The 14,716-nt window shown below is 44.1% G+C and overlaps 1 protein-coding gene across 1 annotated transcript in view; it reads right to left on the bottom strand.

Annotated features, from left to right (window-relative positions):
- Positions 1-10,131: 10,131 nt before the first annotated feature.
- Positions 10,132-14,716, bottom strand: part of ANKRD24 (ankyrin repeat domain 24) — a 36,215-nt gene continuing 31,630 nt past the window's right edge. The window contains exon 19 of the mRNA XM_081938353.1: positions 10,132-12,279. Coding sequence (XP_081794479.1) covers positions 12,202-12,279 — 78 coding nt within the window. The 3' untranslated portion in view covers positions 10,132-12,201. The remainder of the gene's footprint in view (positions 12,280-14,716) is intronic.

Raw genomic sequence — 14,716 nt, 5'->3', positions numbered from 1 at the left:
AACACTCAACAAGGTGACCACAGTGTGTGTGTGTGAGAGAGAGAGAGTGAGACAGAGAGACAGAGAGAGGAACAGAGAGAGGGAGTGAGGGAGGGAATCAGAGAGAGACTGACAGACACACACACACACAGAGACAGAGAGAGACAGAGAGGGGGAGCGAGGGAGAGAAAGATAGACAGACAGAGAGAGAGACACACACAGAGTGAGTGATTAAGTGAATGAGTGAGAGACAGACACACCCACATACACAGAGTGACAGAGAGAGAGGAAGGGAGGGGAGAGAGACAGAGGGAGAGACAGAGACAGACAGACACACACACAGAGTGAGTGAGAGACAGACAGACACACACACACACAGAGTGACAGAGATGGGGGAGGGAGGGAGGGAGAGACAAAGAGCCAGAGAGAGAGAGAGAGAGAGAGAGAGAAAAAGAAAAAAGAAAGAAAGTGGGAGAGAGAGATGAAATTAAAAACAACAACATACAAACCTGACTTACTCAAACTATCCAAGGAAATGCAAGGCCAATGTTCACATTAGTGGTTGTGACTTTGTCAGTCAATGTCAGGATGTAATTTTCTCTACATTGTAAGGCAAATTTTATGGAATTTAACGTTATCGATAAATAATATCGTTCTAAAGTTTTTGTTTTATTAGTTGTGTTATTTATATCCTCCCGACCTATGTGGATACTTGCATGCAGAATATTCTCAATAAAAACTTATTGAAACTAAAAACAGTGTACCATCCTATGTATTTTCGGTTTTAAAAATGTGGCTCTCAAAGTAAATTTCAATCGTGGTTTTGGCGAGATTTGGCTCAGTTGAAAAAAAAGGTTGCCCACCACTGCCCTATACCATTCCAGACAAATGGCTGTCTAATCTCTTTAAAATCTCCAGTGTTGGAGCACTCACAACTGCTGAAGGCAAGTTGTTCCACTTATTTTGTCTCGTGGTCAGGAAGTTTCTCCTTAGTTCCAGGTTGCTTCTCTCCTTGATTAGTTTCCACCCATTGCTTCTTGTCCTGCCCTCAGGTGCCTTGGAGAATAGTTTGACTCCCTCTTCTTTGTTGCAGCCCCTGAGATATTGGAAGACTGCTATCATCTCTCCCCTAGTCCTTTTCTCTAGACTAGACATACCCAATTCCAGCAACCATTCTAGGTATGTTTTAGCCTCCAGCTCCCTAATCATTTCTGCTGCTTTTCTCTGCACTCTTTCTAGAGTCTCAACCTCTTTTCTGTATCAGGGCAACCAAAACTGAATGCCGTATTCCAAGTGTGGCCTTACCAAGGCATTATAAAGTGGTACTAACACTTCACATGATCTTGATTCTTTCCTACTGTTAACGTAGCCTAGGATTGCATTGGCTTTTTTGGCAGCTGCCGCACACGACTGGCTCATACTTAAGCGATTGTCCACTAGGACTCCAAGATCCCCCTCACAGTTACTGCTATTAAGCCTGTAATTCCTTGCCTGTATATTTTTCTTGCCTAAGTGTAAAAACCTTACTTGTCTCACCCTTGAATTTCATTTTGTTAGACAGGGCCCAGTGTTCACACCTGTTGAGATCAATCAATCAATCAAATCCTTGGAGGATTCTGGAACTTCACAGAAGCCAGTTTGAAAAACTCCTTCCCAATTCTGAAGAACATCCCAATTCTTCAACAATGGGTACTGTGCAGCAAAATTAAAGGTGTTATTAGAGAGCCACTGATAGCCCTGATTTTTCCAAATTAAGTGCATAATCCTGCATTAGGACAAACATCTAGAAACAGTGTAAATCAGGGTCTCCAACCCCCGGGCTAGTTCTGAGCTGTGGCTTGTTTGGAACTAGGCTGTGGAAGTGGTGGTGTGCGCATGCAGCTCCATTTGTGCAAGTGATGGGCACATGTGCCTGCCACTCACATAAATGGAGCTACTCATGCGTGCGTGTGCTCACCCACCACTTGTGTGGGACCATCCCGTCTCCCCAAGCCACAATGCTGGAAACATTGGGGACAGCTGGTGTAGATTATGACAGTCCATTGAAGCAAACAAACATTCTCCTGTTTTGTGCCCATCTGAGGAAGAGTGGAAAGTGTTTTTTTATTAAAAAGTGAAGTCTGAATATGGTAGTATGAAATTCTTTGGCTCCTGATCATCTGAAGACAGTAGGCATAGCAATAAAATCCCCAAATATGCTGTTTCTACGAGGTTCCTTGGAACTGTCCAGTGGTGGAGCCTTCATGATCTCAGTTATGACTATTTTTCACATGACCGACAGTTGCAGCGTCCCCAAGGTCCCATGGTCAAAACAGAAGCTTGACAATAATACAATAATACAATAGTAGAGTTGGAAGGGACCTTGGAGGTCTTCTAGTCCAACCCTCTGCCTAGGCAGGAAACCCTACACCGTTTCAGACAAATGGCTATCCAACAAACTTCCAGTGTTGGGGCATTCACAACTTCTGGAGGCAACTTCTGTTCCACTGATTAATTGTTCTAACTGTCAGGAAATTTCTCCTCAGTTCTAAGTTGCTTCTCTCCTTGATTAGTTTCCACCCATGGCTTCAACTGAGTCATATTTATGACAGTCGCAGTGCCCCATTGTCATGTGATCCCCTTTTGCGACCTTCTGACAAGCAAAGTCAATGGGGAAGCCAGATTCAGTTTACAACCGTGTTACTAATTTAACAACTGCAGGGATTCGCTTAACTGGGGCAAGACAGGTCGTAAAATGGAGCAAAGTTCAATTAACTGTCTCACTTAGCCACAGAAATTCTGGGCTCCATTGTAGTCGTAAATGGAAGGCTATCTGTAGTCCATCACTGGATTATAATGGAGTATGGGAGGAGGCTCCAGCACTGGAAACTTTTAAGACGAGATTGGACAGCCGTTTGCCTGGAATCGTACTGGGTTTCCTGCTTGAATTATGGGTATGAACTAGAAGACCTCCAAGGTCCCTTCCACCTCTTGTTATTCTGTAATTTTCCTCTCACGCATTACCCCCTCCAAGTTAAAGGATCCCAAATATTTTAGCCTTTTCTCCTGGGGAAGATGTTTGAGCCACCTCCTCCCTTCCCAGTCATTTAGTCTGACATCTCCCGGGCTTTTGCCAGAAATATAGCAACCTCTTTTCAAATCGGGCAGTCAGAACAGGGCAAGAAACGGCACCCTGCATGGAATGTATTGTGGCTTAATTGTGCCTTAAAAGGGTCTTGGAAAACTAAGCTAGCGGGAAGAAAATAACAAGGAAATGATTTGATTGGGATGCTAATTGTCCCCTGCTCCAGGGAAGTGGATTTTAATGAATGTTTTCTTAAACCTTCCTGCTGTTTGAGGCAGCCATGCTGTGGCGTTAAGCAGACAGAAATGCAGGGTTTTTGTGTCTTTCTGCCCCCGTCTCCCAACGGGGATCCAGCAGAATAATTGAATGACAAAGTTGGAAGGGATCTTGGAGGTCTTCTAGTCCAACCCCTTGCTCAGGCAGGAAATCCTATCCCATTCCAGACAAATGACTGTCCAATCTCTTCTGAAAGACCTCCAATGTTGGAGCACCCCGCAACTTCTGGAAGCAAGCAGTTCCACTGGTTAATTGTTCTAACAGTCAGGGAATTTCTCCTTATTTTCTAGGTTAGATATCTCCTTGGTTAGTGTCTATCCATTGTGTCTTCTCCTGCCTTCTGGTGCTTTGGAGAATAGGTTGACTTTGATCCCCTCTTCTTTAGGGCAGCCCCTCAAATACTGGATCACTTTTGTTATGGCACCCTTAGTTCTTCATTAAACTACCCAGTTCCCGTAATATGTTTTAGCCTGCAGTCCCCTAATCATCTTCGTTGCTCTTCTCCGCACTCTTTCCAGAGTCTCCACATCTTTTTTATATCATGGTAATCAAAATATTATGGTATCATGGTAACCAAAACCAGATGCAGCATTTCAAGTGTGGTTTTATACCAAGACATGATAAAGTACGGTAGTATTAACACTTCATGTGATCTTGATTCTATCCCTCTAGCTGGGACCTCCTTTCTCCCAGTAACAGGGATCAATACAAGATTACAGTACAGTTTCTGTCAGTTACAGAACTGTCAGAAACAGGCTCATCAACCTGCCAGGCCTCCCCAAGATTTTGAAAAGAGTTAAACAGAGCGAAGGCAGATGTTTTATTGCTGTGGACTGTGAAAAGAAAGGCAGCGACACAGTGAATTTTCATACAGATCCTCGGCTTAACCATGCAAGGAAATTATTAACCAAGCTTGTTCCCTTGTGGCTTTATGATGCCCCCACCTGTCCAGAAGCCAAGAATTCCTTCCTGCATCCTGCTTCAAACAGTGGGGTTCCTCCCCCCCACCCCATTTTTTAATGTGAGGATGAAAAATGGTAGATTGCCAACATTCCTTCTGTGCCCACCCAGAATTGCTAGAGCTAAAAATTCCATTGTGCCTTAAAGATACTTAAGAAAGTCAGTTCCCCCCTTAAAACTCCAGACTGCCCCTCCAGATATGCCCTTAGTCCCCAGTCGCTGTGGACATCCAGTCTCCCTAGGCTACCCTGACCTGGGTTGGCCCTTCAGACAACACACACAGGCTTAAATGCAAAAACCGACTCACCTTAATATTTCGAGTGGCCTGAGCATTTTGCTTCTAATGAAGGAGATTCTATGGAGATTCTCAATCATCCAAATCATACTTGTCCCAAAGGTGCTTTTTTCAAAAAAGCAATTGGGCTGTCTTTGTTTTTCCTTGAAGACGTTTCGCTTCTCACCCCAGAAGCTTCTTCCGCTCTAAGTGAATGATGGAGAATGGAAGGACTGCAAGGAATATAAATCCTTCTGTTCTCTGCCATTCACTTAGAACAGAAGAAGCTTCTGGGATGAGAAGCGAAAGGTCTTCAAGGAAGAACAAAGACAGCCCAATTGCTTTTTTGAAAAAAAGCACCTTAGGGACAACTATGATTTTGGATGACTGAGAATCTCCATCACTGGGGGCTCTCAAGAAGACATTGGACAAACATTTGTCCAGAGTGGTATAAAGACTCCTGCTTGAGCAGGGGATTGAACTAGATGGCCTCTAAGGTCCCTTCCAACTCTTATTCTGTATTCTGAATACAGGTAGTCATCAACTTGCGACAGGTCACTTAGCGACCATTTGAAGTTACAAACGACTCCCCAAAAGCTACTTGCAACTTGGTTTTAAAGATACAACGGCTGCAGGCATTCACTCTTACGACCAACTGCAGGGACGCTCACCCGCCAGCCCGCTGGGTACCTTCATCCACACAATGGAAATCAGACAATGACACCAAATCCGCTGGAGCTCAGAAGCTGAAGGAAGGAAGGAGAAACGAGAATTTGGGGCTCAAAAGCCACAGAAACAAAGGGGAGATCCCAGCCAAGCTGGACTCAAGCTTGCTCCAGGGGCCCAACTAAAGTGCCTTTTTGATTTTTAAGCTTTGGAGAAAGCCACCCAGCCCTGCAGGATCAGTTTCTTACGCAGCCAGCCGGCCTCGTGGCAAACCTCTGCAATATTTTGCAACAGGGCAATGGCTCCAACGGCCCCGTTGCAAAATACTGTAGGAGTCAAAAGTTTATGACCCTGCGGTAAAATTTCTGAGCCACCGATTCTCATTCTCATCAGTTCTCATACAGGAATTGGGTGTGCCTAGTTTAATGAAAAGAAGGATGATGGGGGACATGATAGCAGTCTTCCAATAGTTAAGAGGCTTCTACAAAGAGGAGGGGGGGGGGTCAAGCTATTTTCCAAAGCACCGAAAGGCAAGATGAGGAACGATGGATGGAAACTAACCAAGGAGAGAAGCAAACTAGAACTAAGGAGAAATTTCCTAATGGTGAGAGCAATCAACCAAGGGAACAACTTGCCTTCAGAAGTTGTGGGTGCTCCATCAAAAAGAGTGTCAGGGTGGAAATTCAGCCCTGTTCCCCTCCTGGAGTAATTGTATTTAATGAGGGATGAAGCGTGGTTTTTCCTTGAAGTATACTTCATAATTAAGAAAAATAAACCCGAGATATATATTCTAAGAAACACATTTTATTGTAAAGAAAATGAAAACAAAACTTACTAGCTAATGATTACATTTTGGCAGCGTTCCTGCCTACCTACTTGGAAGGCGAACAAAAAAAAAAAGATATATATGGAATGTGGACATGCGTAGTGAGCTTAGTGATAAGAGTCAGATCAGTCTACCGTATGTCTTAGAGTTTAAGCACAGCTGACAAACAAAAAAAAACGCAGTGACAAAGAGACAGGGCAATAATTTATCTGAAATGATATAGGGTATCCTGCTCGAGCAGGAGGTTGGACTAGAAGACCTCCAAGGTCCCTTCCCACTCTTATTCTGTGTTCTATTTCTCCTTCTTTTCTTTGTCCTTCCAATCTCCATCTACCCTGATCTCTCCTGGATTGCTGGTGCCAAGGAAGGAAGCTGAGGTGGCGCAGTGGTTAGAGTGCAGTACTGCAGGCTACTTGAGCTGACTGCTAGCTGCAGTTCGGCAGTTCAAATCTCTCCAGACTCAAGGTTGGCTCAGCCTTCCATCCTTCCGAGGTGGGTAAAATGAAGACCCAGATTGTTGGGAGCAAGAGGCTGACTCTGTAAACCGCTTAGAGAGGGCTGTAGAAAGCACTATGAAGCGGTATATAAGTGCTGTTGCTAGTGCTATTGCAGGGAATCCCGTGAGAATGACCATAAATGGGGATAGACTCAGGAGGCCTATCGCAGGCAACCCTCTGAGGGTCTCCTCCACTTCCGAGGCTCCGTTGAAGAACTCTCCTGTTCATTTTCGTTCATTTAGTGTTTCTAATCAGTCGTTCAGTGAGGTTTTTCACCTAACGAATGTCTCGAGATGCAACCGTAATTGGCAGGCTCCATTATGGTCATATCTCAAGAACTACCTGTATTTAGCAGGGAACCCTTTCTCTAAAAACACTGCAGAGGTAGTCCTCATTTAGCAACTGTAATTGGGACTGGCACCTTGGTCATTAAGTAAAGCAGCTGCTAAGTGAAACCAATGTTTCACCTCAGCTTTCCTTTGCTTTCCAGACTTGCAAAGATCATCCCTGCGAGGAGCCAAACCCTCTACACAACTTTTGCATTGAACAACAACGTGCAATTGTGGAGTCCTTGTGGCAGATTTGCTTCTAAACTCTATGGCAGGGGTTCCTTCAGCACTGAACTAGCTTTTTGGCTGGTGGAGCTTCTGCCGGGTGCAAATGTGTCCCTATAAAGACAGATGGAGAACAATGGTCCTTTTACGACTTGAGGACTTCAACTCCCATGCTGGCTCAGGAATTCTGGGAGCTGAGGTCCACAATGTTTGCCCACATCTGCTCTAGTGAAGATAAAAAGCGAAGAAGGTGGAAGGGACATTTAGTCATCCAACTGGGGCTGAGTCCAATCACTTTTTTTTTCCACATTTGAGTTCAATCACTTGATTTCAAGCAAGGTTGTATGTGCAACATGGCTCTATGGTTGTGTTTGTTAACCGTGGCAGCTTTAAGATGGGTGGACTTCAACTCCCAGAATTCCCCAGGAAGAATTCCACATCTTAAAGCTGCCAAGTAAACAAACACTGCTATACAGTACAGCAAAACTAAACTTAATCTCTAATCCTAATCTAATCTCTCATTGAGGAAAAAAACATAGGCTGGATCTTTTCCTTAATAATTCCAACAGTGGTCCACAGAATTTGACAGTTGCCGCCATCAAGTTCACTCATCCCTACAATCAAACCTTGCCCATCCTAAATTTAAGAGCTTCACATCCTTGCCTTACAATCTTCGCTTCCTTCTGCCCAGATTCTAGATTTTAAGAGGCACCTTTAAAAAACTGTTGGAGGAGCCAAAGTTGCGACGATACGGATGAGTGGTCTCGATGCTCCGAGACCGCAGCCGATACTTTTGCCGCTGGGTGGTCCAATCGGACCGAAACCATCCCGCAGAGATGGTGAACAGGAAGAATACGTCTTGCTGATCTCAGGGACATTGCAAAGTCCCTGATCGATGCAAGAGAAGTTCTTCAAGCCAGGGACAAAAAATCCAGCCAAGCCTGATGAAGTCATGGCGGCTCTAAAACGGAAGGATACGGAAAGAGAAAGTGTTTCCAGCTGGTGAGGAATTTTTACCGTTTTAAAAGAGACTGCCTATAAAAAACTTAAAATTAATTTAAATTGGAGAACAGAAGAAATAAGCGGCGGAATTAAGCTTTGAATGGTTTTGGACAGTGGGTTATCTTACTTTTTAAATGCTATGTTCGTGGATGGAATTTATGCAAGCCTTTTAAGATGAATGGATTAAGTTTTCTTCTATTTTTTTCTTTTATTATTCTTTGTAACCTATGGACTAAAATTTTCCTCTTTCATTACTGTGGGTGTTTTTCTAATCCATTCAAGTATCAGACCTTTTTAAAATTTGGAATATAAAGAAGATACAAAAAGAAACAAAGAAAATTGTAACAATAACACTGCTACTCGGAGGCTGGAGGTTTCTTTACTGATTATCTGGCTTGGCACTCCAAGGTCTCACCGCTTGTTTATAGAGAGTGATAAGAAGAAAAGCATAGAGATGTCCCTTTGAAGTATATCTTTAACCAGAGAAAAGTGAAAATAAAACTTTATTGTGAATTTATGCTTAATCTTGTAAAACCTTCCAAGCCAGAGCAGCAGTGTTTGTTAGCTGGAGATAATGGCACAACTTCAACAGCAGAAAGAAACTTTTAAGCCTGCAAAAGATCTTCTTAGAAATTCAGAAATTATCAAACACATTTGAGAGGACGGAGAAGAAGTTGGAAGACTTAGAGCATCTAACAGTAAAATATGATGAAGTTGGAGATGTTTATCAAGTGGAAAAAGTGGAGGTTAGAATTCTAAAAACCGAAGAGGAAAATGACCATAAAGAAATTAAATCTGCTGATATTTATGATGATTGGTTTGTGTCTGGTGATGGAAAGAGTGGAATACTGAAAGAGGAATTAAATGGAGGGGAACTGTACCCCAGATGGCAAGATACAGAAGAAGAAAAAACAAAATAATTTATGGATTTAAAGAGAGAAAGTTTATTAGCAACATCATTGATAACACTACTGAAAATTAAAGATAAGCTGATTAAGGAAACAGAAGAAGGGCATCGAAATTACATGAGAGATTTTATAAGCAATGAGTTGCTAAGAGGAGTCCATACAAATTTGATGAAGGAGATGATTAGAGGACTGATACCACAAATGGCAGAAGACTGTTTTGCTACTGGAAAGATACAGGTTGATAGATGGAAGTGTATAATTTAAAACTAGTGAAATTTAGTGACAATATATATAGTCAAATAAATAATTGATAATGATAATAATGTATACATGTGTAGTGTTATGATAAGTAATAATTGGATATGAATATTGAATGGTACCCATGAAAGGAAGATTAGAAATCCTTTTTGATTATATATAAAGGTTAATAAAAAAGAACTAAGTTAGATTCAGTTAAGTCTTGATTATTAGAGGGAAAAATGTTATGATACAGGATATGGTCAAATAAAGGAGGGATAATGATAACAACGTATATATATGTATGGGTACAACATAAGGAAACAGGATGTAAATTGTAAACAGTGATTTGGAAAGGAGGATTAGAAAATTTGGTTACTAAATATTATGTTTAGCTAGAATAGGACATAAGGACTCAGTGTTATTGGAGGATTTTAGAAATAGTAAATGAAATGCCAATATGTGGTTATGTATTAAATCTTGGTATATTTTCTGATGGACGTTTAAACAATTATAGTCAAATGAAAATGAAGGTATGATGATGGTAACATGTATAAATATCCGAGTTAAAATACTTGAGTTAATATGAATTATGGTTGATGACTTTGGAAGAGATGCACGAAAGTCTTTTGTAACCAACTGATACACTTTCTGCAGTATGTAAAGAAGGAAGATTCTTTCTGTCCTGTCTGTTATGAAAATTAAAAAATATATATTTAAATTTTTTAAAAAAAAGCTATTTGGAAGAATGTCATTTTGAAGCCTGCATAGAATCAAGGAACCAAGTCAATTGGCCACAGAATCCGAGGTGTCCACAAGGGATGAGCTCCCCAAAAAGACAAGATAGCAGCATATTGAAGCATATTTTTAATCAAAAGTAGAGCTCCTATTGCACTATGGGGAGTCCTTAACTTATAACCACCATTAAGCCCAACATTTCCGTAGCTAAGTGAGACAGTTGTTAAATGAGTTTTGTCCCATTTTACGACCTTTCTTGCCACTGTTGTTAAGTGAATTGCTGCAATAGTTAAGGGAGTGTGGCTTCCACCTTGACTTTGCTTGTAAGGTCGCAAAAGGGGATCCCGTGACCCCAGGACGCTGCAACTGTCATAAATATGAGTCAGCTGTCAAGCATCCGAATGTAAATCATGTGACCACGGGGGTGCTGCGACGGTCGTAAGTGTAAAAAATGTTTGTAAGTTGCTTTTTCAGTACCGTCGTAACTTCAGATGGTCACTCAACGAACTGACGTAAGTCAAGGACTGCCTGTACTGTGGCTGTCCTCTTGATTTTTGTGAAAACCAGACATACGGGGAGATTGACAGGAACCCTGGACAATATCCGACTGCTCAGTGCAAGAAGATTTTTTTATATAATTTTTACCTTTTAGCACAAATTACTAAAATTCATTGGAAGTCACAGGAAAGGCATCATTTCACTGGAAATCTTATTTGCAACATGATCTTATTTGGACCCTTATCCGGAAGTTAAGCCGCTGAGACTCAATCTCAAATGCACGCTAAAATTATGGAAGACTACAATTGCCTTTTTTTTTCCCCTGGCTACTAAAAGTTTTCCCAGCTTTGGGCGTTTCATCCCAATCAATTCAATTTTAAAAGACCATTAACAGTGATGAAATGTTAAGAATTTAAACTCATTTGCCTAATGTCATATCTTAGCAGGGTTGTTTTTCAACACTCTGTAAAATAGCAGCAGATCCAGTGACTTGCTTTCAGACGCCCAGACTTCCCAATCAGGTAGTCCTCGACTTACGACCGCAATTGAGTCCACAATTTCTGTTGCTAAGCGAGACAGTCTTTAGGTGAATTTTGCCTCAATTTACGACTGTTCTCGACACATTTCTTAAGTCAGGGGTGTCCAAACTTGGGAACTTTAAGACTTGTGGACTTCAACTCCCAGAATTCCCCAGCCAGCCATGCTGGCTGGGGAATTCTGGGAGTTGAAGTCCACAAGTCTTAAAGTTCCCAAGTTTGGACACCCCTGTCTTAAGTGAACCACTGTAGTTCTTAAATGAGTAGCATGGCCATTAAGTGAATCAGGCTTCCCCATTGGCTTTCACGCAAAAGGCGATCACATGATCCTGGAACACTGCGACCGTCATAAATACAAGTCACTGGCCAAGCGTCTGAATTTTGATCAGGTGACCATGGGGAGCCTGCAACGGTCATAAGCATGAAAAACGGTCATAAAAGTCATTTTTTGCCAGTGCTGCTGTCACTCTGGTCATGAAATGAATGGTTATAAGTTGAGGACTACCTTCAACTTTGTCCCTTCCCTGTGTTAAAAAATAATAATTACGTTTCTACCCCTTCTTTGCAGCCCAAATCCTTTTCTGCACATGTTACAAAACACGTTAAAAAGAGATGCGGCTTCGATTATGCGGGTGTGACCCCACCCACCCAACTCAACCATTTAACACACACACACACACACACCGACACCCTGGTACAGAACTCAAAGCTACATATTCGCCCCCTCTCCCCTTTGCCAAAACAACAACCTTGCAGGTAGTCTGTGATCAGAGAGACGGAGTGGCCTGAGGTTCCCCAGAAGGAAGTGTAGGGACCCCCCCTTTTTTTTGCCATTAGATGCAGTGGAAATAAACAGCTGACCCCTAGGGGCCACGCCCCAGTCCCACCCTAGATATTTCATCTCTGTTTCTACTCTACCCCCTTGCAATGACCCTGTAGCCTTTAACATTGTGATCGCAGGCAGAAATTCAGCCGGGAGAGCTTTGGCCACCGTGGACATGGCAAAGTGAAGGTGCCAAGGATTGTGAAGCCATTCAAAGGCATTTGGGTTCCAGCTGCTCTACTCCCTTCCTGGCTCACCGTTGGACTGGATAGTTGGCGTGACCTTGACGTCCTCCTTCCACAAGGAAATGTCCCAGCCTGCCCACCCCACCCCGGGTTCGAGTCTGCGACCCATTGCCTCGTCTCATCTGCCTTGTTCCTGAAGACTTTGCATCTTCAAAATCTGGAAGAGGATTCTTTGGACGTCTTCATCCATGTGGCCCTGTGAGGAGCAGAAGGCGGGGGGAAGAAAGAAAAGATGAGAGCGTAAACATCTGGAGATGTTCCTCAGCATTTAACCAACCATTTTGGCTGGTATGGGATGCGGTGGCTCAGTGGCTAAGATGCTGAGCTTGTCGACTACAAAGATCGGCAGTTCGAATCTCTACCGCCACGTAACGGAGTGAGCTCCCGTTACTTGTCCCAGCTTCTGCCAACCTAGCAGTTCGAAAGCATGTAAGAATGCAAGTGGAAAAATAGGAACCACCTTTGGTGGGAAGGGAACAGCGTTCTGTGCTCCTTCAGTGTTAGGTCATGCTGGCCACATGACCATGGAGACGTCTTCGGACAGCGCTGGCTCTTCGGCTTTGAAACGGAGATGAGCACCGCCCCCTAGAGTCAGGAACAACTAGCACATGTGCGAGAGGAATCTTTACCTTCTGGCTGGTAGGGGGACTTTGCCTTTGTCCCTAAAGGGGACATAGATCCAACAACAGATCTGTAATCTCACTATTCAAGGAGATTCTTTGTGCTCGAGGGAATCCCTACAAGATCAGCGGTCATGAACTCTCATATTTATAGCTCAGGGTTGACATGAGGGGCTGTCTGAACTTGGTGGTTTTCTTGCAGACGTTTCATGACCCAACTAGGTAATATCAACAGTGCTAATCATGGTGCTAGTCACACTACCACTGATAATGTTACCTAATGCATAAAAACCACCAAGCTCAGAGAGCAACAAGGACCCCACAGTCATTTCCTCCTCCTCTCCATAAACCCCACTCCCTTCTAGCACTGATAATGTTACCTAGTTGGGTCATGAAACATCTCCAAGAAAACAAGCTTAGACAGCACCAAGGAACTAGCATGATCTCTCTGCTCTATGAGTTGCCTTGATTGCCAGTTGGCTTCTGGATCCAATTCCTGGTGCTAGTTATGACCTAGTAGTCCTATAACCGTGATGGCAAACCTATGGCACGTATGCCACAGGTGGCGCGTGGAGCCATATTTGGTGGCACGCCAGCCATTAGCTCCGGCACACATGCATGCGCTGGCCACATGATTTTTCACCCTTCCAGAGGGCCAGGAGAAGCTGTTTGCGCCCTCCCCAGGCTTCAGGAGAGCCTCCGGAGCTCAAGGAGGGGTCGTGTGCACAGTTGGGTGGGGAGATGGAGCATGCGGGCAATTTGGGCACACCATAAGAAAAAGCTTCACCATCACTGTCCTATAAGGACCCATGTAGCATGGGGCTGGATAATCCGAGATACCTCCTCCCTAGTTATATTTACCCATCCCATCAGGTCTGGCAGGAGACGCATCTTATGGGTCCCTGTTCATCCGACAGGACCAAAGAAGAGAACCTTCTCAGCCATACGCCTGTCCTCTGGAACATCATGCCTGCTGAGGTTAGATTGGCCCTGACACTTCTGGCCTTTCAGAAAACCCCGAAGACCTGGTTCTGCACCAGCCATGGGGATCTCCTGGTGCCATGAAGCCTGCCAGACGGCTGCATTTTTCGTCACCTACAGGTTGGAACTTCCCACGTTTTCTTTCTGGTTGATTGGCCTAACTCAGGGGTGTGAAGGCCCGCACAGCCATCCTGGAAATGGTAAGAGGCCTGCCTGTGTCACTGTGGCTAGGCCCACCCAATTGCGGTGGGCGGGCGGGTGGCTGGCTGCACAGGAGGAGGAGGCACATGCATGCACGGGCCCGGCCCATGCCATTCCTGCAGGTACACATGCGCACAGGAGGAAGACATGTGTACATGCTAGGATGGCGTGGGATGGCCTGCTGGGATGACATGGGCCGGGTTTGCGTGGATGCGTGACTGATGGGATGAGATTGACAGGGCTGAAGTGACGGGCTGGCCCCTTACTGTTTCTAAGACAGCTGTGCTTACCGATACGTCAGGTGTGTGTGCAGGGGGAGAGGTGTCCAGGGGCAGGGCCTCCACACCTGGCCCTCCAGGAAGCTTTGGCCTGGCCCATTCTATCACGGCAGGCGTGCGTGCGTGCACACAGGCCCGGCCCAGATTATCCCAACAGGCGCACATGAGGTTGCTGGGATGGTGGGCCTTGCTTGCACATGTGGCCAACCCCTGTGCCCGCCGACCTCTTTCTCTCACCCCCCACCAACCCATCAAGGACAACAAGAATGCTGATCTGGCCCGCAAAGAAATCGAGTTTGACACCCTTGATTTAACTTCTTTTCAAACGTTTTTGTGATTGTTGTTTTGTAGGCTGAGGAATTGAAGGCTGGCAGTTGAAGTCCGCATATCTTTAAAGTTGCCAAGGTTGAGAAACGTGGTTCTAACAGACTGCAGAAAAAAACATTTTCCATACGTTAACTCTGGCTGGACAGATAAGAATTTGGTCCAGGAAAGATGTCAGGACTCGATGGGGAATTGAAGTAGGAATGCGCTATGTTGCTCAGAGACACTG

This window comes from Natrix helvetica (genome assembly GCF_964273705.1).
Source record: "Natrix helvetica genome assembly, chromosome: 1".
Taxonomy (NCBI): Eukaryota; Metazoa; Chordata; class Lepidosauria; order Squamata; family Natricidae; genus Natrix; species Natrix helvetica.
Note: the sequence above shows the minus strand (reverse complement) of the source record. Positions and strands in the feature narration are given on the sequence as shown.